The sequence below is a fragment of the Ambystoma mexicanum genome, chromosome 1p, assembly GCF_040938575.1.
Source record: "Ambystoma mexicanum isolate Mex_15411 chromosome 1p, UKY_AmexF1_1, whole genome shotgun sequence".
In the NCBI taxonomy this organism is placed as follows: Eukaryota; Metazoa; Chordata; class Amphibia; order Caudata; family Ambystomatidae; genus Ambystoma; species Ambystoma mexicanum.
In genome coordinates, this window is record NC_090921.1 from 587933929 (window position 1) to 587959218 (window position 25290).

Below are 25290 nucleotides of genomic sequence, written 5' to 3' on the forward strand. Positions count from 1 at the left end.
CACAGGCCATGACAAGCACATCAGCACCTATCACAACTCCAAAGGCCACTGCAAGCACTGCAGCAGCACCCACCACAGGTTTGGCACCCATCAAAACCACTCCAGCACCCACCACAATTACAGCAACATCCACAAGCACTGCAACATCAAGCACAACAATGGAGCCCACCACAAGTTCTGCAACACCTGCAACAGCAATATTGATCACCTTAAGCACTACATCACCTACCGCAGAAATAGAAAATATCACAACAACAAGCTCAACTGAAGGGAGCACCAAAGTCAGTGCTGCACTGACCACTGCAACAGACATCACAACAAGTAATGTGCCACTAATAAGCGTATCAGAGGCCACCAGGAGCAGTGCAAGACCTACAGCAGGATCAGAATCTACCACAAGCAATGCATCACCTACTACAGTAGTAGCAAAGATAAACATAAGTAGTGCATCACCCACCACTCATGCACCAACAACAATAAACATCGAACTACCTAGTACCAGTGCAGAAACTGTCACAAGTACTTCCCTACCAGGCACAGTAGCAGTGTCTACGAGAAATACTGCATCATCCACCACAAGTTTACCGGCCACCAAAAGTACTCCAACACCAATAACAGCAGCAGAGACAACCACACACACTGCAGCATCTGACAATGTAGCAGTTACTTATAGAAGCACTGGGAGAGCACAGGCAGCCACAAGATCTGCAGCATCTACTACCTCAACAGTGAGCAGAAACACTACACCATTTAACACTGGAATCGAGACTGCAGCAAGCGTTGTACTATCAACCATAGAAATAGGGACAACAATATACAATGCAGCACTCACCACAGCTGCAGAAGCAGCCAGAAGCACTGTTGCAGCACAAACCATAACAAATACTTTGAAACCTGGCACTGTTGCAGAGATGGCAACAAGCACTGCTGCAACAACCAGAGCAGACGTGACAACCACAAGGTCGACTGTGGAAGAAACCTCTATGAGCACTGTAGGGCCTAACACTGGACCAGAGGCCATGACAAGCAGAGCAGCACCTGCCACATATGCAGGGTCCACCATAGGCACTGCAACATCGACTACAGCAGTACAGTTCACCAAAAGCATTGTGGCAACTAGCACCACTGCAGAGGCTGCTGTAAGCACAGCAGAACAATTCACTGTGGCAGAAACAATAACAAGCACTGCACCATCCACCATTGGTGTATGGGCCACCACAGGTACTGCAAAATCCACCACTGCCACTGGTACACTCACAATTACTGCAGCACCACTGACAAAGTCAGAAATTACCACAACTACTGCGTTGCCTTCCACTTTGAGGGAGACATCTAAAATCACTGAAGGACCTACACATGGACCACAGACAACCACATGCATTGTGACATCATTCACTACAGCGGACACCCCTACAAGTATTGAGCAACTAACAGCAGCAGCCCCGTTCAACCCCAGCACTGCATCATCTATTACAGAAATAGGAACTACTGCAAGCACGGTAATACCAATTACAGGTACAGGGACTACCATAAGAACTACAGAACCAACTTCAACAACTCTGATTACCACAAGCACTTTCGTGCTCAGTACTGCTACAGAGACTGCCACAAGGGATGATGCAAACAACACATCAACAGAAACTATTGCAAGCAGTGCTGCACTCACTGCTGTGACAGGGAACCCTGCAAGCACTGTCGGAAGTACCATTGAACCTCAGGTTACCACAAACAATCCGGCACCTGCCAGCACAACTAGGCTTTCCACAGATAGTGCAACATCCATAACGGGTGTACTGATTTCCACAAGCATTGCAACATCTACTGCAGAATTGGAGACTACAGGAAGCACAATAACGTCAACTACAGGGACAGAGACGACCACAAGCACTACAGCAGCAGCACTGACCACCCGAAGGACCTTGGCACCTAGCACTGTTGCAAAGATGGCCACAGGCACTGCTACACCAACCATAACCGTGCCTATCAAAAGTACATCTGCACCTATCACAGCAGCAGATACTTCTACAAGCACCACAGGACTTACCACTAGACGTACAAGCACAGCAGCCCCTGTCAAAACAGCAGGAAGCCCCACAGGTACCTCAACATTTACAACCGAAAGACTTATCACCACAAGCACTGCAACATCTACTGCAGAAATGGAGATTACTGCAAGCTCTGTAAAGTCAAACACAGATGCAGGAACCACAACAGGTACTGGAAAATCAACGGATGCAGAACATATCACTAGAAGCACAACAACAACTATCACCATTGCAGAGACAGCCAAAAGCTCAGTGGAACCAACAATAATAGCAGAGACTACAACAACCACTGCATCACCCACCACTGTAGCACCATTGACAACAGCAGAGATTACCAAAACTACTCTATCACCTGCCACTTTAGCTGAATTGTCTATAAACACTAGACCGCAGGCAACCACAAGCATTATGGCACCTGTCACTGCAGCAGAGACCTCCAAAAGTACAATAGCAGCACTGTTCTCCACCAGCACTGCATCATTTGCAATAGAAAGTGTGACTACTGCAAGTACAGTAATAGAAATTACTGGCACAGAGACCACCACAAATAATGCAACATCAACTGAAAGTGAATTGATGACCACAAGCACTTTGTCACCTAGCACTGTAACACAGGTGGCCCCAGGCACAGATGCACCACCTACAGCAGCACATACTACTTCAAGCATTCCTCCACCCACCACTGTGGTGGGGGCCCCTACAAGCACCGTAGAACCTACCCCTCCATCACAGGCTACCACAAGTGCTGTTTCACTTGCCAAAACTACTAAGACTTCCACAGGAACTGCAACCTCTACAGCAGGATCATTTATCTCCTCAAGCACTGCAACACCTACTGCACAAAAGGAGACTACTGCAAGCATTGTGACATCAACCACAGATACAGGTACCACCCAAAGTTTGGCATCATCAACAACAGCAACACAAACCACCACCAGCACTTTTGCAGTAGCTACCACAAGCACTGATGCCGAAGATACAGCAGCAGAGAATACCACAATCATTCCATCATCAATCACTGTGGTAAGGACCACCATAAGTATTTCAAACCCCACCGCATTAGCAGAAACAAAAAGAATCACTTCTGCACCACCCACCGCAGCAGAAACTCAAACCACCTCTGCAAAAATGGCCACTTTGCCTGAGACCTCTAAAAATCTTTTTGGACCTACCACTGGACCACATGCTACCACAAGCATTGTAGCAACACCCACAACAGCAGAGAGCATCACAGATCTGGAAATACATAAAACAGCAGCTCCGATAACCACACAGACTGCAATATCTTCTACAGAAATGGAGACTCCTGCAAGCTCTGCAATATCACTCAAAGATGGAGAACCTACCACACGAACTGCAACATTAACTAGTGCAGCAAAAAACAACTTAAGCACCGTAGCACAAATGTCCACACACACTGCTGCACAGACCACAGCATCAGAGACTACCAGAGGTACTGTAGCGCCTATAACTGTAGCTGGGACCTTTAGAAGCACTGAAGGTCCCACCACTGGCCCACAGGCTATGGCAATTAATGCATCACTTCTCACAAAAGCAGGGACCTATGTGAGTACTGCAACATCTACAACAGGGTCAATTATCGCCGCAAGCACTGCAACACTTACTGCAGAAATGGGGAATACTACTAACCCAGTAATATCAGTCACTGATATAGGGACGACCACAGGCACTGCAGCACCAACAGCAGCAGCACAGGCCAGCACAATCTCTGTGGCAGCCATCACAATTGCAGGGGCTACCCCAAGCATTGATGCACCAACCACAGAGACTACCATAAGCACTGCATCACTCTCTACTAGTATTGGGACCACCACGTTTACTAAACAACCCACTAGAACTATAGGCACTGCTGCATCAACCAGAGCAGCAGATATAATCACAGCCATAGCAGCATCTGCCACTTTAGAAGATCCATCTATTAGAACCCTAGGACCTTCCACTGGGCCAGAGGCTACCACAGGCATTGATTCACAGTCAACAGCAGCAGGGAGCTCAACAAGCACTACACGGCCTATGACAGGGGCACACATCACAACCAGCACTTTATCATCTACTGCAGAAACTGAGACTGCAAGAACAGCAATATCAATCACAAGTGCAGAGTCAACAACAAGTACATCAACTACAGTAGCACCAACCAGCACAATCACTTTGGTGCAAAGCACAATTTCACATCTTTCCACAAGCACTGCTGCACGCTCTGCAACCTCAATCACAGATACAGGGACTACCATAGGTATTGGAGCATCGACAACAACAGCAGAGATCAGTGAAATCACTTTGACATTTAGCTCAGTTGCAGAGCCCTCCACAGGCATTATTGCATCAAACAAGGCAAAAGAGGTTACCACAAATACTGCAGCACCTGCCTCTGTTGGAGACATCACTGTAACCATTGTACCACCGACCACCTCAAGCATTGTAGTGCCTGCTACAACAGCAGGAGGCTCCACAAACACTGAAATGTCAAAAACAGAAGCATTGCTCACCAGAAGCACTGCAACATCTACTAAAGAAATTGAGACTATTCCAAACTCTCTCACTTCAGCCACAGGTACAGGGACAACCATGAGTACTACAGCATCAACTACAGCCACACAAACCACTACACTCACGGATGTAACTACCACTGTTTCAGACATTGCACAAAGCACTGCTGCACCAATCACAGCAGCGACTATCACAAACACTGTGCCACCCAGCACTGTAGCAGTGAACTCTACAAGCACTGCTGGATCTATCACTGAACCACAGGCAACCGAAATCACAATGGCACTTACCACAAATACAGGGACCTCCTCTGAAAGTACTGTAGCATCTAAATCAGGAGCCCTTATCACTGGAAGCACTGCAACATCTGCTACAGAGGTGTTGACTACTTCAAGCTCCGTAACCTCAACCAGAGGACCAGGGAAAACCACAAACACTGAAGCATCAACTACATCACCACAGACCACCACAAGCAATTCAGTCATTAACACTGTTGCAGAGGTTGTGGCGACCACTGGTGCAACAACCACAGTCGGAAAGACTGCCAAGACTATAGCAGCATCTACCATTGCTGCAGCGATCACCACGAGTACTCCAACAATCATCACAGTTGCAGGACCATTCGCAAGCACTTCAGCAACAAGCACAGCTGCAGAAACTAGCAAAATAACTTCAGCAATTTTAACTCTAGCAGGCACCCTTGCAAGCACTGCTGGCCCTACCACTACACCACAGCTTAATAAGAGCACTGCAGGGAGCCTCACCAGTATTGCAAGAAGTGTACCATCCATCACTAGTGTAGGGACCACTACAAGAACCTCAGCACCACCCACGGCTGCAGGAGCAATCACAAGCACCACCACACAAGCACATTCAGCAGAGACAAACACAACCAGTGCAGCACCTACCACTGGAGCAGAGATTTCTGAAAGTATTACCAGATCTACCACTCAACCACACTCTACCAAAACTACTGTAGCACCTTCAGTAACAACCACAGCTGCAGAAACGAGGCAATTCACATCATCAACTGCAACTGTAGAAGAGACCACAACACGCACTACAGGCCCTACCACTAGACCAGAGCTTACTGCAAGCACTGAAGCATCTGCCCCAACAGCAGGGAGCCTCACTAGTACTGCAACACCTACAACAGGAGCATTGATCACTACAAGCACTGCAACAACTACTAAAGGAATTGATACAGTTGATAGTAAGCTAACATTAGGCAACTCCACAAGTACTGCAGCATCAACTAGAGCAGCATCGACCACCATAATCACTTTGGCATCCAGACCTGTTTCAGAGATTGCAATAAGCACTAATGCACCGACTACAGACATTAAAACTAAAGGTGCTGCATCTACCACCACTAGTGAAGAGACAAGCAGTGCATTATCCATCAGAACTGTAGGTCCCACCAAAAGTAACTCAGCGCCCAACACAGCTTCAGGAGCAATCACAAGCACCACAGAACCAGCACAATCAGCAGCAACAACTACAACCAGTGCAGCCCCTACAACTGTAGAAGAGACTCCTGAAAGAATTACCAGATCTACCATTCGACCACAGTCTACCACAATTATTGTGGCACCTTCCTCAACAGCCACAGCTGCAGGAAGTAGTAAAATCACTTCAGCAATGATAACTGTAGCAGAGACCCCTACAAGCACTGCAGGCCTTACCACTACACAACAGCTTACTACAAGCACTGAAGTATCGGCCTCAACAGCAGGGAGCCTCACTAGTACTGCAACACCTACAACAGGAACAATGATAGCCACAAGCCCTATAACATCTACTAAAGAAATTGAGACCATTGATAGTAAGCTAACGCCAGCGAACAGCACAAGTACTATATCATCAACTATAGCAGCATCAACCACCATAAGCACTTTGGCACCCAGAGCAGTTTCTGAGATTACCATAAGCAATAATCCACCTACTACAGCCATTAAATCCACAAGTACTGCATTATCTGCCCCTGGTGAAGAAAGAAGCAGTACATCATCCATCACCAGTGTAGGGACCACCACAAGTACTTCAGCATTCCTCACAGCTGCAGGAACAATGCCAAGCACCCCAGCACAAGCACAATCAGCAGACACAACCACAACCAGTGCAGCACCTACCTTTGTAGCAGAGACTTCTGAAAGCATTACCAGACCTACCACTCGACTACACCCTACCACAACTATTGTGTCTCCTTCAGCAACAACCACAACTGCAGAAACTAACATCACTTCAGCAATGGCAACTGTAGCAGAGACCCCTACACGCACTGCAGGCCCTACCACTAGACCACAGCTTACTACAAGCACTGAAGCATCTTTCCCAACAGCAGGGAGCCTGACCAGTACTGCAACACCTACATCAGGAGCATTAATAAGTACAAGCACTGCAACATCTACTAAAGAAACTGACATATTGAATAGTAAGATAACATTAGAGAACACCATAAGTGCTGCAGCATCAACTAGAGCAGTTTCGACCACCGTAATCACTTTGGCATCCACACCTGTTTCGGAGATTGCCATAAGCACTAATACACCTACAACAGACATTAAAACTACAAGTACTGCATCTACCACCACCGGTGAAGAGACAAGCAGCGCATCATCCATCAGTAGTGTAGGGACCACCACAAGTAACTCATCACCACTCACAGCAGGAGCAATCACAAGCACCACAGCACAAGCACAACCAGCAGAGACAACCACAACCAGTGCAGCACCTACTACTATAGCAGAGACTTCTGAAAGCATTACCAAACCTACCACTCGACCACAATCTACCACAACTTTTGTAGCACCTTCAGTAACAACCGCAGCTGCAGAAACTAGGCAATTCACATCATCAACTGCAACTATAGAAGAGACCCCTACAAGCACTGCAGGCCCTACCACCAGACCACAGATTACTACAAGCACTGAAGCATCTGCCCAAACAGCATGGAGCCTCACTAGTACTGCCACACCTAGAACAGGAGCATTGATCAGTACAAGCACTGCAAAAACTACTAAAGGACTTGACACAATTGACAGTAAGCTAACATTAGGGAACACCACCAGTACAGCAGCATCAATTATAGCAGTATCGACCACTATAACCACTTTGGCATCCAGACCTGTTTCGGAGATTGCCAAAAACACTAATGCACTGACCACATACATTAAAATGACAGGTAATGCATCTGCCACCACTGGTGAAGAGAGAAGCAGTACATCATCCATCAGTACTGTAGGTCCCACCAAAAGTAACTCAGCACCCCCCACAGCTTCAGGAGGAATCACAAGCACCACAGCACCAGCACAATCAGCAGCAACAACTACAACCAGTGCAGCCCCTAAAACTGTAGCAGAGACTCCTGAAAGCATTACCAGATCTACCATTCAACCACAATCTACCACAATTATTGTGGCACCTTCTTCAACAGCCACAGCTACAGAAACTATTAAAATCACTTCACCAATTAAAACTGTTGCAGAGACCCCTACAAGCACCGCAGGCCTTACCAGTAGACAACAGCTTACTATAAGCACTGAAGCATCTGCCTCAACAGCAGGTAGCTTCACTAGTACCGCAACACCTACAACAGGAACAATGATAGCAACAAGCCCTACATCATCTACTAAAGACATTGAGACCATTGATACTAAGCTAACACCAGCGATCAGCACAAGTACTACATCATCAATTATAGCAGCATCAACCACCAAAAGTACTTTGGCACCCAGAACCGTTTCAGAGATTACCATAAGCAACAATGCACCCACTACAGCCATTAAAACCCCAGGTACTGCATTATCTGCCTCTGGTGAAAAAAGAAGCAGTACATCATCCATCACTAGTGTAGGGACCACCACAAGGATTTCAGCATTCCTCACAGCTGCAGGAACAATGACAAGCACCACAGCACAAGCACATTCAGCAGAGACAACCACAACCAGTGCAGCACCTACCTCTGTAGCAGAGACTTCTAAAAGCATTACCAGCCCTACCACTCGAACACACTCTACCACAACTATTGTGTCTCCTTCAGCAACAACCACAGCTGCAGAAACTAGAAACATCACTTCAGAAATGGCAACTGTAGCAGAGAGCCCTGCACGCACTGCAGGCCCTACCACTAGACCACAGCTTACTACAAGCACTGAAGCATCTCCCCCAACAGCAGGGAGCCTCACCAGTACTGCAACACCTACAACAGAAGCATTGATAAGTACAAGCACTGCAACAACTACTATAGGAATTAACACAATTGATAGTAAGCTAACATTAGGCAACACCACAAGTACTGCAGCATCAACTAGAGCACCATCGACCACCATAATCACTTTGGCATCCAGACCTGTTTCGGAGATTGCCATAAGCACTAATGCACCGGCCACAGACATTAAAACTAAAGGTGCTGCATCTACCACCACTGATGAAGAGACAAGCAGTGCTTTATCCATCAGTACTGTAGGTCCCACCACAAGTAACTCAGCACCGCCCACAGCTTCAGGAGCAACCACAACCAGTGCAGCCCCTACAACTGTGGCAGAGACTCCTGAAAGCATTACCAAATCTACCACTCAACCACAGTCTACCACAATTATTGTGGCACCTTCTTCAACAGCCACAGCTGCAGAAACTAGTAAATTCACTTCAGCAGTGATAACTGTAGGAGAGACCCCTACAAGCACTGCAGGCCTTACCACTAGACGAGAGCTTACTACAAGCACTGAAGCATCTGCCCCTCCAGTAGGGAGCCTCACTGCAACACCTACAACAGGAACAATGATAGCCACAATTCCTACCACATCCACTAAAGAAATTGAGACCATTGGTAGTAAGCTAACACCAGGGGACAGCACAAGTCCTACATCATCAACTATAGCAGCATCAACCACCATAAGCACTTTGGCACCCAGAACCATTTCAGAGATTACCATAAGCAACAATGCACCCACTACAGCCATTAAAACCACAGGTACTGCATTATCTGCCTCTGGTGAAGAAAGAAGCAGTACATCATCCATCACTAGTGTAGGGACCACTACAAGTCCTTCAGCATTCCTCACAGCTGCAGGAACAATGACAAGCACCACAGCACAAGCACATTCAGCAGAGACAACCACAACCAGTGCAGCACCTACCTCTGTAGCAGAGACTTCTAAAAGCATTACCAGCCCTACCACTCGAACACACTCTACCACAACTATTGTGTCTCCTTCAGCAACAACCACAGCTGCAGAAACTAGCAACATCACTTCAGAAATGGCAACTGTAGCAGAGAGCCCTGCACGCACTGCAGGCCCTACCACTAGACAAGGGCTTACTACAAGCACTGAAGCATCTCCCCCAGCAGCAGGGAGCCTCACCAGTACTGCAATACCTACAACAGAAGCATTGATAAGTACAAGCACTGCAACATCTTCTAAAGAAATTGACACATTGGATAGTAAGATAACATTAGAGAACACCATAAGTGCTGCAGCATCAACTAGAGCAGTTTCGACCACCATAATCACTTTGGCATCCACACCTGTTTTGGAGATTGCCATAAGCACTAATACACCTACAACAGACATTAAAACTACAGGTACTGCGTCTACCACCACTGGTGAAGAGACAAGCCGCGCATCATCCATCAATAGTATAGGGACTACCACAAGTAACTCATCACCACCCACGGCTGCAGGAGCAATCACAAGCACCACAGCACAAGCACAATCAGCAGAGACAACCACAACCAGTGCAGCACCTACTACTATAGCAGAGACTTCTGAAAGCATTACCAAACGTACCACAACTTTTCTAGCACCTTCAGTAACAACCACAGCTGCAGAAATTAGGCAATTCACATCATCAACTGCAACTATAGAAGAGACCACTACAAGCGCTGCAGGCCCTACCACCAGACCACAGATTACTACAAGCACTGAAGCATCTGCCCAAACAGCAGGGGGCCTCACTAGTACTGCAACACATACAACAGGAGCATTGATCACTACACGCACTGCAACAACTACTAAAGGACTTCACACAATGGACAGTAAGATAACATTAGGGAATACCACCAGTACTGCAGCATCCACTAGAGCAGCATCGACCACCATAATCACTTTGGCACCCAGTCCTGTTTCGGAGATTGCCAAAAACACTAATGCACCGACCACAGACATTAAAATGACAGGTACTGCATATGCCACCACTGGTGAGGAGACAAGCAGTGCATCATCCATCAGTGCTGTAGGTCCCACCAAAAGTAACTCAGCACCCCCCACAGCTTCAGGAGCAATCACAAGCCCCACAGCATCAGCACAATCAGCAGAGACAGCCACAACCAGTGCAGCCCCTACAACTGTAGCAGAGACTCATGAAAGCATTACCAGGTCTACCATTCGACCACAGTCTACCACAATTATTGTGGCACCTTCTTCAACAGCCACTGCTGCAGAAACTAGTAAAATCACTTCAGCAATGGCAACTGTAGCAGAGACCCCTGCACACACTGCAGGCCCTACCACTAGACCACAGCTTACTACAAGCACTGAAGCATCGGCCCCAACAGCAGGGAGCCTCACTAATACTGCAACACCTATAACAGGAGCATTGATCACTACCAGCACTGCAGATTCTACTAAAGAAATGGACACAATTGATAGTAAGCTAACATTAGGGAACACCACAAGTACTGCAGCATCAACTAGAGCAGCGTCGACGACCGTAACGACTTTGCCATCCAGACCTGTTTCGGAGATTGCCATAAGCACTAATGCACCTTCCACAGACATTAAAACCACAGGGTCTACATCTTCCACCACCTTTGAAGAACCAAGCAGTGCATTATTCTTCACTAGTTTAGGGACCACCACAAGTAACTCATCACCACCCACGGTTGTGGGAGAAATCACAAGCACCATCACACAAGCACAATCAGCGGAGACACACACAACCAGTGCAGCACCTACCACTGTAGCAGAGACTTCTGAAAGCATTACCAAACTTACCACTCAACCACCCTCTACTACAACTATTGTAGTACCATCAGTAACATCCACAGCTGCAGAAACTAGGCAATTCACATCATCAATTGCAACTGTAGAAGAAACCACTACACGCACTGCACGCCATACCAGTAGACCACAGCTTACTACAAGCACTGAAGCATCTGCCCCAACAGCCGGGAGCCTCACTGGTACTGCACCACCTACAACAGAAGCATTGATCACTACAAGCACTGCAACAACTACTATAGGAATTGACACAATTGATAGTAAGCTAACATTAGGCAACACCACAAGTACTGCAGCATCAACTAGAGCAGCATCGACCACCATAATCACTTTGGCATCCAGACCTGTTTCGGAGATTGCCATAAGCACTAATGCACCGACCACAGACATTAAAACTAAAGGTGCTGCATCTACCACCACTGATGAAGAGACAAGCGGTGCTTTATCCATCAGTACTGCAGGTCCCACCTCAAGTAACTCAGCACCGCCCACAGCTTCAGAAGCAACCACAACCAGTGCAGCCCCTACAACTGTGGCAGAGACTCCTGAAAGCATTACCAAATCTACCACTCGAGCAAATTCTACCACAATTATTGTGGCACCTTCTTCAACAGCCACAGCTGCAGAAACTAGTAAAATCACTTCAGCAGTGATAACTGTAGCAGAGACCCCTTCAAGCACTGCAGGCCTTACCACTAGACGAGAGCTTACTACAAGCACTGAAGCATCTGCCCCTCCAGCAGGGAGCCTCGCCAATACTGCAATACCTACAACAGGAACAATGATAGCCACAATTCCTACCACATCCACTAAAGAAATTGAGACCATTGGTAGTAAGCTAACACCAGGGGACAGCACAAGTCCTACATCATCAACTACAGCAGCATCAACCACCATAAGCACTTTGGCACCCCGAACAGTTTCTGAGATTACCATAAGCAATAATGCACCTACTACAGCCATTAAAACCGCAGGTACTGAATTATCTGCCTTTGGTGAAGAAAAAAGCAGTACATCATCCATCACTAGTGTAGGGACCACCACAAGTACTTCAGCATTCCTCACAGCTGCAGGAACAATGACAAGCACCACAGCACAAGCAAAATCAGCAGAGACAAACACAACCAGTACAGCACCTACCTCTGTAGCAGAGACTTCTGAAAGCATTACCAGACCTACCACTCAACCACACTCTACCACAACTATTATATCTCCTTCAGCAACAACCACAACTGCAGAAACTAGCATCATCACTTCAGCAATGGCAACTGTAGCAGAGACCCCTGCACACACTGCAGGCCCTACCACTAGACCACAGCTTACTACAAGCACTAAAGCATCTGCCCCAACAGCAGGGAGCCTCACTAATACTGCAACACCTATAACAGGAGCATTGATCACTACCAGCACTGCAGATTCTACTAAAGAAATGGACACAATTGATAGTAAGCTAACATTAGGGAACACCACAAGTACTGCAGCATCAACTAGAGCAGCGTCGACGACCATAACGAATTTGGCATCCAGACCTGTTTCGGAGATTGCCATAAGCACTAATGCACCTGCCACAGATATTAAAACCACAGGGTCTACATCTTCCACCACTGGTGAAGAACCAAGCAGTGCATTATTCTTCACTAGTTTAGGGACCACCAGAAGTAACTCATCACCACCCATGGTTGTGGGAGAAATCACAAGCACCACCACACAAGCACAATCAGCGGAGACACACACAACCAGTGCAGCACCTACCACTGTAGCAGAGACTTCTGAAAGCATTACCAAACTTACCACTCAACAGCCCTCTACTACAATTATTGTAGTACCATCAGTAACATCCACAGCTGCAGAAACTAGGCAATTCACATCATCAATTGCAACTGTAGAAGAAACCACTACACGCACTGCAAGCCATACCAGTAGACCACAGCTTACTACAAGCACTGAAGCATCTGCCCCAACAGCAGGGAGCCTCACTGGTACTGCAACACCTACAACAGAAGCACTGATCACTACAAGCACTGCAACAACTACTACAGGAATTGACACAATTGATAGTAAGCTAACATTAGGCAACACCACAAGTACTGCAGCATCAACTAGAGCACCATCGACCACCATAATCACTTTGGCATCCAGACCTGTTTCGGAGATTGCCATAAGCACTAATGCACCGGCCACAGACATTAAAACTAAAGGTGCTGCATCTACCACCACTGATGAAGAGACAAGCAGTGCTTTATCCATCAGTACTGTAGGTCCCACCACAAGTAACTCAGCATCGCCCACAGCTTCAGGAGCAACCACAACCAGTGCAGCCCCTACAACTGAAGCAGAGTCTCCTGAAAGCATTACCAAATCTACCACTCGACCACAGTCTACCACAATTATTGTGGCACCTTCTTCAACAGCCACAGCTGCAGAAACTAATAAAATCACTTCAGCAGTGATAACTGTAGCAGAGACCCCTACAAGCACTGCAGGCCTTACCACTAGACGAGAGCTTACTACAAGCACTGAAGCATCTGCCCCTCCAGCAGGGAGCCTCGCCAATACTGCAATACCTACAACAGGAACAATGATAGCCACAATTCCTACCACATCCACTAAAGAAATTGAGACCATTGGTAGTAAGCTAACACCAGGGGACAGCACAAGTCCTACATCATCAACTATAGCAGCATCAACCACCATAAGCACTTTGGCACCCCGATCAGTTTCTGAGATTACCATAAGCAATAATGCACCTACTACAGCCATTAAAACCGCAGGTACTGAATTATCTGCCTCTGGTGAAGAAAAAAGCAGTACATCATCCATCACTAGTGTAGGGACCACCACAAGTACTTCAGCATTCCTCACAGCTGCAGGAACAATGACAAGCACCACAGCACAAGCAAAATCAGCAGAGACAAACACAACCAGTACAGCACCTACCTCTGTAGCAGAGACTTCTGAAAGCATTACCAGACCTACCACTCAACCACACTCTACCACAACTATTGTGTCTCCTTCAGCAACAACCACAACTGCAGAAACTAGCATCATCACTTCAGCAATGGCAACTGTAGCAGAGACCCCTGCACACACTGCAGGCCCTACCACTAGACCACTAATTACTACAAGCACTGAAGCATCTCCCACAACAGCAGGGAGCCTCACTAGTACTGCAACACCTACAAGAGAAGCATTGATAACTACAAGCACTGCAACATCTACTAAAGAAATTGACACATTTGATAGCAAAATAACATTAGGGAACATCACAAGTGCTGCAGTATCAACTAGAGCAGTGTCGACCACCGTAATCACGTTGGCATCCACACCTGTTTCAGAGATTGCCATAAGCACTAATACATCTATAACAGACATTAAAACTACAGGAACTGCATCTACCACCACCGGTGAAGAGACAAGCAGTGCATCATCCATCAGTAGTGTAGGGACCACAACAAGTAACCCATCACCACCCATGGCTACAGGAGCAATCACAAGCACCACCACAGCACCAGCACAATCAGCAGAGACAACCACAACCAGTCCAGCACCTACTACTGTAGCAGATACTTCTGAACGCATTACAAAACCTACCACTCGACCACACTCGACCACAACCTTTGTAGCGCCTTCAGTAACAACCACAGCTGCAGAAACTAGGCAATTCACATCATCAACTGCAACTATAGAAGAGACCCCTGCAAAAACTGCAGGCCCTACCACCAGACCACAGATTACTACAAGCACTGAAGCATCTACCCAAACAGCAGGGAGCCACATTAGTACTGCAACACCTACACCAGGAGCATTGATCACTACAAGCACTGCAACAACTACTAAAGGACTTGACACATTTGACAGTATTCTAACATTAGGGAACACCACCAGTACTGCAGCTTCAACTATAGCAGTATCGACCACCATAATCACTTTGGAATCCAGAGCTGTTTCGGAGATTGCCAAAAACACTAATGCACCGACCACAAACATTAAAAGGACAGGTACTGCATCTGCCACCACTGGTGAAGAGACAAGCAGTGCATCATCCATCAGTACTGTAGGTCCCACCAACAGTAACTCAGCACCCCCCACAGCTTCAGGAGCAATCACAAGCCCCACAGCACCAGCACAATCAGCAGAGACAACCACAACCAGTGCAGCCCCTACAACTGTAGCAGAGACTCCTGAAGGCATTACCAGATCTGCCATTCGACCACAGTCTACCACAATTATTGTGGCACCTTCTTCAACAGCCATGGCAGCAGAAGCTAGTAAAATCACTTCAGCAATGGCAACTGTAGCAGAGACCCCTGCACGCACTGCAGGCCCTACCACTAGACCACAGCTTACTACAAGCACTGAAGCATCTGCCCCAACAGCAGGGAGCCTCACTAGTACTGCAACACCTACAACAGGAGCATTGATCACTACCAGCACTGCAGGATCTACTAAAGAAATTGACACCATTGATAGTAACCTAACATTAGGGAACACCACAAGTACTGCAGCATCAACTAGAGTAGCGTCAACCACCGTAATCACTTTGGCATCCAGACCTGTTTCGGAGATTGCCATAAGCACTAATGCACCAACCACAGACAAGAATACAGGTAATGCATCTACCACCAGTGGTGACGAGATAAGCAGTGCATCATCCATCAGTAGAGTAGGGATCACCACAAGTAACACATACCCACCCACAGTTGTGGGAGTAATCACAAGCACCACCACACAAGCACAATCAGCTGAGACACACACAACCAGTGCAGCACCTACCACTGTAGCAGAAACTTCTGAAAGCATTACCAAACTTACCACTCGACTACCCTCTACAACAACTATTGTGGCCCCTTCAGTAACAACCACAGCTGCAGAAACCAGGCAAGTCACATCATCAATTGCAACTATAGAAGAGACCACCACACACACTGCACACCATACCACTAGACCACAGCTTACTACAAGCACTGAAGCATCTGCCCCAACAGCAGGGAGCCTCACAGGTACTGCAACACCTACAACAGGAACATTGATCACTACAAGCACTGCAGAAATTACTAAAGGAATTGACACAATTGATAGTAAGTTGACATTAGGGAACCCAACAAGTACTGCAGCATCAACTAGAGCAGCATCGACCACCATAATCACTTTGGCATCCAGACCTGTTTCAGCGATTGGCATAAGCACCAATGAACTGACCACAGACATTAAAACTAAAGGTGCTGCATCTACCACCACTGGTGAAGAGACAAGCAGTGCATTATCCATCAGTGCTGTAGGTCCCACCAAAAGTAACTCATCACCGCCCACAGCTTCAGGAGCAATCACAAGCACCACAGCACCAGCACAATCAGCAGCGACAACTACAACCAGTGCAGCCTCTACAACCATAGCAGAGACTCCTGAAAGCATTACCAGATCTACCATTCGACCACAGTCTACCACAATTATTGTGGCACCTTCTTCAATAGCCACAGCTGCAGAAACTAGTAAAATCACTTCAGCAATGATAACTGTAGCAGAGACCTCTATAAGCACTGCACGCCTTACCAGTAGACAACAGCTTACTACAAGCACTGAAGCATCTGCCCCAACAGCAGGGAGCCTCTCCAGTACTGCAACACCTACAACAGGAACAATGATAGCCACAATTCCTACCACATCTACTAAAGAAATTGAGACCATTGATAGTAAGCTAACACCAGGCAACACCACAAGTACTACATCATCAACTATAGCAGCATCAACCACCATAAGCACTTTGGTACCCAGAACAGTTTCTGAGATTACCATAAGCAATAATGCACCTACTACAGCCATTAAACCCAGAGGTACTGCATTATCCACCACAGGTGAAGAAAGAAGCAGTGCATTATCCATCACTAATGTAGGCACCACCACAAGTACTTTAGCAACCCTCACAGCTGCAGGAACAATGACAAGCGCCACAGCACAAGCAATATCAGCAGAGACAAACACACCCAGTGCAGCACCTACCTCTGTAGCAAAGAATTCTAAAAGCATTACCAGACCTACCACTCAACCACACTCTACCACAACTATTGTGTCTCTTTCAGCAACAACCACTGCTGCAGAAACAAGCAACATCACTTCTGCAATGGCAACTGTAGCAGAGAGCCCTGCATGCACTGCAGGCCCTACCACTAGACAACAGCTTACTACAAGCACTGAAGCATCTGCACCAACAACAGGGAGCCTCACTAGTACTGCAACACCTACAACAGGAGCATTGAGCACTACAAGCACTGCAACATTTACTAAAGAAATTGACACATTTGATAGTAAGTTTACATTAGGGAACACCACAAGTGCGACAGCATCAACTAGAGCAGCGTCGACCACCTTAATCACTTTGGCATCCAGACCTGTTTCGAAGGTTGCCATAAGCACTAAAGCACCTACAACAGACATTAACACTACAGGTACTGCATCTACCACCACTGGTGAAGAGACAAGCAGCGCATCATCCATCCATAGTGTAAGGACCACCACAAGTAACTCATCACCACCCACAGCTGCAGGAGCAATCAAAAGCACCACAGCAAAAGCACAATCAGCAGAGACAACCACAACCAGTGCAGCACCTACCACTGTAGCAGAGACTCCTGAAAGCATTACCAGACCTACCACTCAACCACACTCTACCAGAACTATTATAGCACCTTCAGTAACAAACACAGCTGCACAAACTAGGCAATTCACATCATCAATTGCAACTATAGAAGAGACCACTACAAGCACTCCAGGCCCTACCACTAGACCACAGATTACTACAGGCACTGAAGCATCTGTCCAAACAGCAGGGAGCTCCAACAGTACTGAAGCACCTACAACAGGAGCACTGATCACCACAAGCACTGCAACATCTAGTAAAGAAATTGACAAAACTGATAGTAAGCTAATATCAGGGAAAACCACAAGCACTGCAGCATCAACTAAAGCAGTATCAATCACTGTAAGCACTTTGGCACCCAGAAGTGTTTCGGAGATTACCATTAGCAGGAACGCACCTACCACAGCCATTAAAACCACAGGGTCTACATCTTCCACCACTCGTGAGGAACCAAGCAGTGCAACATTCATCACTAGTTTAGGGACCACGACAAGTATCACAGCACCCCCCACGACTGCAGGAGCAAGCACAAGCACCACAGCACAAGCACAATTAGCAGAGACAACCATAACCAGTGCAGCACCTACCAATGTAGCAGATAATTCTGAAAGCATTACCAGACCTACCACCCCACCACACTCTACCACAACTATTGTAGCACCTTTAGCAACAACCACAGCTGCACAAACAAGCACATCCACATCAACAATTGGAACTGTAGCAGAGACCTACCCAAACACTGTAGGTCCTACCACTAGACCACAGCTTACTACAGGCCATGAAGCATCTGCCACAACAGCAGGTAAACTCACCAGTATTACAACCCCTAAAACAGGAGTACTAATCACCACCATAACTGCAACAGCTACTAACGAATTTGAGACAATTGATAATAAGCTAACATCTGGGAACACCACAAGTAGAGTTGAATCAATTAAAGCAGCCTCACCCACTGTGAGCACTGTGGCACCCAAAACTGTTTCAGAGATCACCATGAGCACTAATGCACTTACCACAGCCATTACAACCACAGGTGCTGCATCTTCCACCACTGGTGAAGAAACAAGCAGTGCATCATCTGTCACTGTAGCAGAGACCTCTGAAAGCATAACCAGACCTACCGCTCGAACACACTCTATCACAACTATTGTGGCACGTTCAGCAAAGACCACAACTGCAGAAACTAGCAGAATCACTTCAGTAATGGCAAATGCAGGGGAGCACACTACAAGCACTGTAGGCCATACCACTAGACTACAGCTTACTATAAGCACTGAATCATCTGCCACAATAGCAGGGAGCTTCACCAGTACAGCAACACCTAAAATAGGAGCAATTATCACCACAAGCACTGTAACAACTACTAAAGAATTTGAGACAATTTATAGTAAACTTACATTAGGGAACACCACAAGTACTGCGGCAACAACTAGAGCAGCATCGACTATCGTAAGCACTTTGTCACCCAGAACTGTTTCACAGATTACCATAAGCACAAATGCACCTACCACAGACATTACAACCACAGGCACTGCATTGTCCACCACTGGTGAAGAAACAAGCAGTGCATCATCCATCGTTAGTGTAGGGACCACCACTAGTCCCACAGCACCTCCCACAACTGCAGGAGGAATCACAAGCACCGCAGCATATGCACAATTATCAGACACAACCACAACCAGTGCAGCACCTACCACTGGAGCAGAGACTTCTGAAAGCATTACCAGACCTACCACTCGACCACACTCTACCACAACTATTTTGGCACCTTCAGTAACAAGCACAGCTGCAGAAACTAGAAAATTCACGTCAGCAATTGCAACCGTAGCAGAGACCCCAAGCACTGCAGGCCCTACCACTAGACGACAGCTTACTACAAGCACTGACATATCTACCCAAACTGTAGGGAGGTTTGCCAGTACGGCGACACCTACAACAGGAGCACTGATAGCCACAATCTCTACAACATCTACTAAAGAAATGGAGACCATTGATAGTAAGCTAACACTAGGGAACACCGCAATTACTGCATCATCAACTATAGCATCATCAACCACAATAATCACTTTGGCACCCAGAACTGTTTCTGAGATTACCATAAGCAATAATGCACCTACTACAGCCATTAAACCCAGAAGTACTGCATCTTTCACCACTGGTGAAGAAAGAAGCAGTGCATCATCTATCTCTAGGGTAGGGACCACCACAAGAAGTTCAGCACACCCCACGGCTGCAGGAGCAATCACAAACACCACAGCACAAGCACAATCAACAGAGACAACCACAACCAGTGAAGCACCTACCACTGTAGCAGAGACTTCTGGAAGTGCTAGCAGACCTACCACTCGGCCACAATCTACCACAACTATTGTGTCACCTTCCTCAACAAACACAGTTGCAGAAATTAGCAAAGTCATGTCAGCAATTGCAACTGTAGCAGAGACCCCTACAGCCACTGCAGGCCCTACCATTAGACCACAGCTTACTACAAGCACTGAAGTGTCTGCGCCAACAGCAGGGAGCCTCACAAGTACTGCAACATCTACAAAAGGAGCACTGATCACCACAAGCACTGCAACATCTAGTAAAGAAATTGAGATAATTGATACTAAGCTAACATCAGGGAAAACCACAAGTACTGCACCATTAACTACAGCAGCATCAACCACCGTAAACACTTTGGCACCCAGAAGTGTTTCAGAGATTACCATAAGCACTAAAGCACCTACCACAGCCGTTCAAACCACAGGGTCTACATCTTCCACCACTGGTGAAGAATCAAGCAGTGCATCATCCATCACTAGTTTAGGGACCATCACAAGTACCACAGCACCCCCCACGGCTGCAGGAGCAATCACAAGAAGTACAGCACAAGCACAATCAGCAGAGACAACCACAACCAGTGCAATGCTTACCACTGTAGCAGAGACTTCTGAAAGCATTACCAGACCTACCACTAGACCACACTCTACCAAAACTATTGTGGCACCTTCAGCTACAACCACAGCTGCAGAAATGTCCAAAATCATGTCAGCAATTGCAACTATAGCAGAGACTTCTACAAAGACTGCAGGTCCTACTACTAAATCACAGCTTACTACTAGCACTGAAGCATCTGCCACAACAGCAGGGAGGCCCACCAGTATTACAACACCAACAACAGGAACACTGATCACCACAATCACTGCAACATCTACCAATGAAATTGAGACAATTGATAGTAAGCTAACACCAGGGAACATCACAAGTACTGCAGCGTCAACAAGAGCAGCACCAACCACTGTAAACACTTTGGCACCCAGAATCATGTCGGAGATTACCACAAGCACTAATGCACCCACTACAGCCACTAAACCGACAGGTACTGCATCTTCCGAACCTGGTGAAGAAACAAGCAGCGCATCATCCAGCACTAGTGTAGGAACCATCACAAGTACTTCAGCACACCGCACGCCCACAGGAGCAATCACAAGCACCACAGCACAGGAGCAATCAGCAGAGACAACCACAACCAGTGCAGCACCTACCAATGTAGCAGAGACTTCTGGAAGCACTACCAGACCTACCACCCCAACACACTCTACCACAACTATTGTGGCAGCTTTAGCAACAACCACAGCTTCAGAAATAAGCAGTGCATCATCCATTACTGGTGTAGGGCCCAACACAAAGAAAACCGCCACAGATTCAGGAACAATCACAGGTATGGCAGTGAAACCCACATCAGAAGAGAATACCGCAAGCACTGCAACACTTGCCACTTTAGCAGAGACCATTTCCAGCACTTTCAGACCTCTCACTGGATCACTGTCTGCCACAAGCATGAAACCTGCCACAACAACAGGGAAATCACGAAGTACTGCAATGGGTACAAAAGGAATACTGAAGACCACCAGCTCTATATTATCTACTACAGAAACAGATACTACTGCACACACTCTAACACTAATCACAAGGACAGGGATTGACACAAGTCCTACAGCACCCACCACAGTGGCAGAACCCACCTCAAGCTCTGTGGCACCTGACACTGTATCAGAGACTACCAAAACCACTGTAGAATCGACCGTAGGATTGGAGGCCACTACACACAGTGTGTCATCTTTCAAAGCAGCATCAGAGGCCACTACAGCACCAACCTCTAATGTAGAGAGAACGGCAAGTCCAACAGGCATAGAGGCCATCCAAAGTACTGCAGCACTTATCTCTGTAGCAGCGACCTCCACAAACACTAAAGGACTAGAGGTCACCACAAGCTCTGTAGAACCAACCTCGGTACCAGTGATCACTTCAAGCACTGTAGCAACTACAACGCAAACAGTCACTACTGCTCATAGGGCAACACCAACCTTAGGTACAGGAGCCACCACAAATGCTGCAGCATCCATCACAACTGCAGGGACCACAACGCACGTAGCAGCATCTAGCATATTAGCAGAGTCCACCACGAGCATTGCTGCATTTAGTACAGCTGCAGAGAACGACATAACTACTGCAGACCTTACCAGACCCACAGAGACCACTACAAATACAATAGCAATTACTGCAGCACCATTTACAACAGGAATAGAGGCTGCTGCAAGTACTGCAACCCCAAGTGTGGGTGTAACGACCACTGCAAATACTGCAACGCCCACCACTTTTGCATGGCCCTTCACTGCACCGCCTAAAACAGCTACACAAATCCCCACAAGCACTATGGCAACTTTTACTGGTGCTGAAATCACCCCAAATACTGTTCGACCTACAACAGCACAAGAGGCCTCTGCGAGCACATCGGTACCTAGCAACGATATATGGATTGCCACAAGCTCCGTAGCACTAACTACAACAGAAAATAAGTCTGCAAACACTGCAACACACAATACAGGCACATGGACAGGTACAAATACTGAATCACCCACCAGAGCAAAAGGGACAGCCACAATCAGTGCAGCAGCAATTACAGCTGCAGACATTACAACACACACTGCAAGTCCAGCCACTGTAGAAAAGACAATCACAAGCACAGCAGCAACTACCACAGGACCAATTAAAACAACAAGCACTGCAATTTCATTCACAGCATTAGAAACACGGACAACTACACCTACCACAACAGGTGAAACCACCATTGGCAGTGAAACATCTACAATGTTTGCAGACACCACCACAGGCACTGCTGTATCTACCACAGCAGCAGAGACTGCCACCAGCACTACAGCAATCACTCCACACGCAGAGACCACTGCAAGCACCGTTGCATCTTCAACAGCACCGGAGACCTCCTCAAGCACAACCACTCTCAGGACAGGTGCAACGATCTCCAAAGGCACTGCAGCACTCACCACAGCAACACAGTCTCCAAGTGCAGCATCCCTTAAAGGTACTACTTCAGGTACTGTGCTTCCTACAGCTGTGTGTTTTTGGCATGATCGCTTGTACATCTTCTCTACCACTCTTCCATTGCCTTGTATTTGTTTGCCTGTTTGTTTTGGTGAATGAAGTCATACTAACACACTACCTTCAAGCACTTTGAGAGAATTCAACATATTGCAATGACAGAAAAGGGCAGGATCTAGGCAACGTCTGACTATCAGTGAATCTTAGGATATGTGCAAGTTCTCAGCATGGTCTGCACTGGGCCTGAGGGCGGACCCTGAGAAGGTCCAAGGCCCCAGATCGCCCTTGAATGCTTTGGGTGATAGGCACGATGCATGGGGGGCCAAAAGCTACGCCCAATTGAGAATGGACTGAAATTCTCCTGTACCGATTCCTTTTGAGGTTCTGCTGGTGTTCTTGTGTAAGAGCCAATAAATCGTCTTTGAATGAGAACAGTTTCACATGGCTCTAGTCCTATTTCAGAAAGTTTGCCCATTTAAAAAAGAATGGCTGTTGGGCAACCGTCATCGTCTGTAAAGAATTCATGCTCATCGTCACTGCTATTGAGAGTGAGCACTGGTCTCAAGAATTCATCAGCGTCTATGGAGCCACCAATGTGGAGATGTCTCCCATCGCTGCATCGTCATTCACCATCCTTTGTTCAGGATTTCCCTTCGCCTTGCTGCAATGTTGAGAAACTTTGGTCAATTGAGCGGTCTATCGCTGAGATCAAACCTCATCAGGAGAATCAAGATCCTATTGATTCAGACCCCGTTGTTGGTCACATTCTCAGCACCGGCATAGGTTGAAGTCGAGAGGGTACTGTTTTTAGTCTGTATTGTTGGAGAAGAAGACAGGAATATTTTCTCCAGGGTGACCTTTATTATTTCGTAGAAAGCTATCACCGGACCTGATTTAGAGGGTATTAGCATAATTGATCAAAAATAATTTGACCTAAAACATTTTATTGCATTTCTGGACATTTTTTTCAGTCATATTTAATAAAATACATATATATGGTGAGTAAGGGTATAGATTGGGTTGAGGGAAACTGGGGGGGGCAGCGGGGGTCTACCCCCATTTTAGACCCAACTAAAATTGTCAAATTAATTCGATCAAATGTTTTAGGTCAAATGTTTTAGGTCAAATAGACCTAAACCATGGATAGCATGCTTCTAGTGCTGATAGTGAAATTATATGAAATGGTGAAATGGTGAGAGGCACCTCAGGCGGCAAGAAGATCCAGCTTCCGGGGGAAGAATTTTCTAGACTGCATCAATGATCTGCTTCTCCTCTGGTAGAGGGAGTGTATTCATGTCACTGTGGGAACGGAACTCAAAAGAAATTGCGGACGCTTTGGGATGCTTAGCACTCAGCAAGACATGCCTGCTTATGTTCCTCTAGCACCATCAATGCCAGATTAAAACAATACTTTTTTTTAACCACATGACAGAAGTAGCCACCCGCTTGAAGATGGATGTGCACGGGCCATGGGCTGCTGGAAAAGCTCAACATGTCAACATGATCTGCATTGACTACACTGATAATGTCAACGACTTGGAGAGCGATGCAAGGAGCTCCACAAGGCTCCTGTAGCAGGCTTGACAAGCAACAAACCCCCCTTTATTAAGCTTTAGTTTGCTCTCATAAACGTAGTCTAATTTTCGCAACTACAGCAAGGAGGAAATCCATGTTTCTATGTTCAAGTTCACCCCTGCCTCTTGAAAAGGAAGCT

General features: G+C 46.8%; 2 protein-coding genes across 2 annotated transcripts in view; both read left to right on the plus strand.

Annotated features, from left to right (window-relative positions):
• The window catches only part of LOC138497794 (mucin-3B-like), a 261045-nt gene that overhangs the window by 92158 nt on the left and 143597 nt on the right, over positions 1 to 25290 (plus strand). The window lies entirely within an intron of this gene.
• LOC138484894 (pneumococcal serine-rich repeat protein-like) lies at positions 9 to 25151 on the plus strand. Its single transcript, XM_069615306.1, has 2 exons — positions 9 to 23571; positions 25009 to 25151. Exons 1-2 carry the CDS (start codon positions 9 to 11, stop codon positions 25149 to 25151), a joined length of 23706 nt encoding a protein of 7901 aa, XP_069471407.1.

Bases quoted from the DNA above. Each gene is read 5' to 3' on its own strand.
- LOC138484894 (XM_069615306.1), top strand. From the start codon at position 9: ATGACAAGCACATCAGCACCTATCACAACTCCAAAGGCCACTGCAAGC. The intron at 23,572-25,008 runs GTACTGTGCTTC...ACCACATGACAG, and splicing joins CCTTAAAGGTACTACTTCAG to AAGTAGCCACCCGCTTGAAG.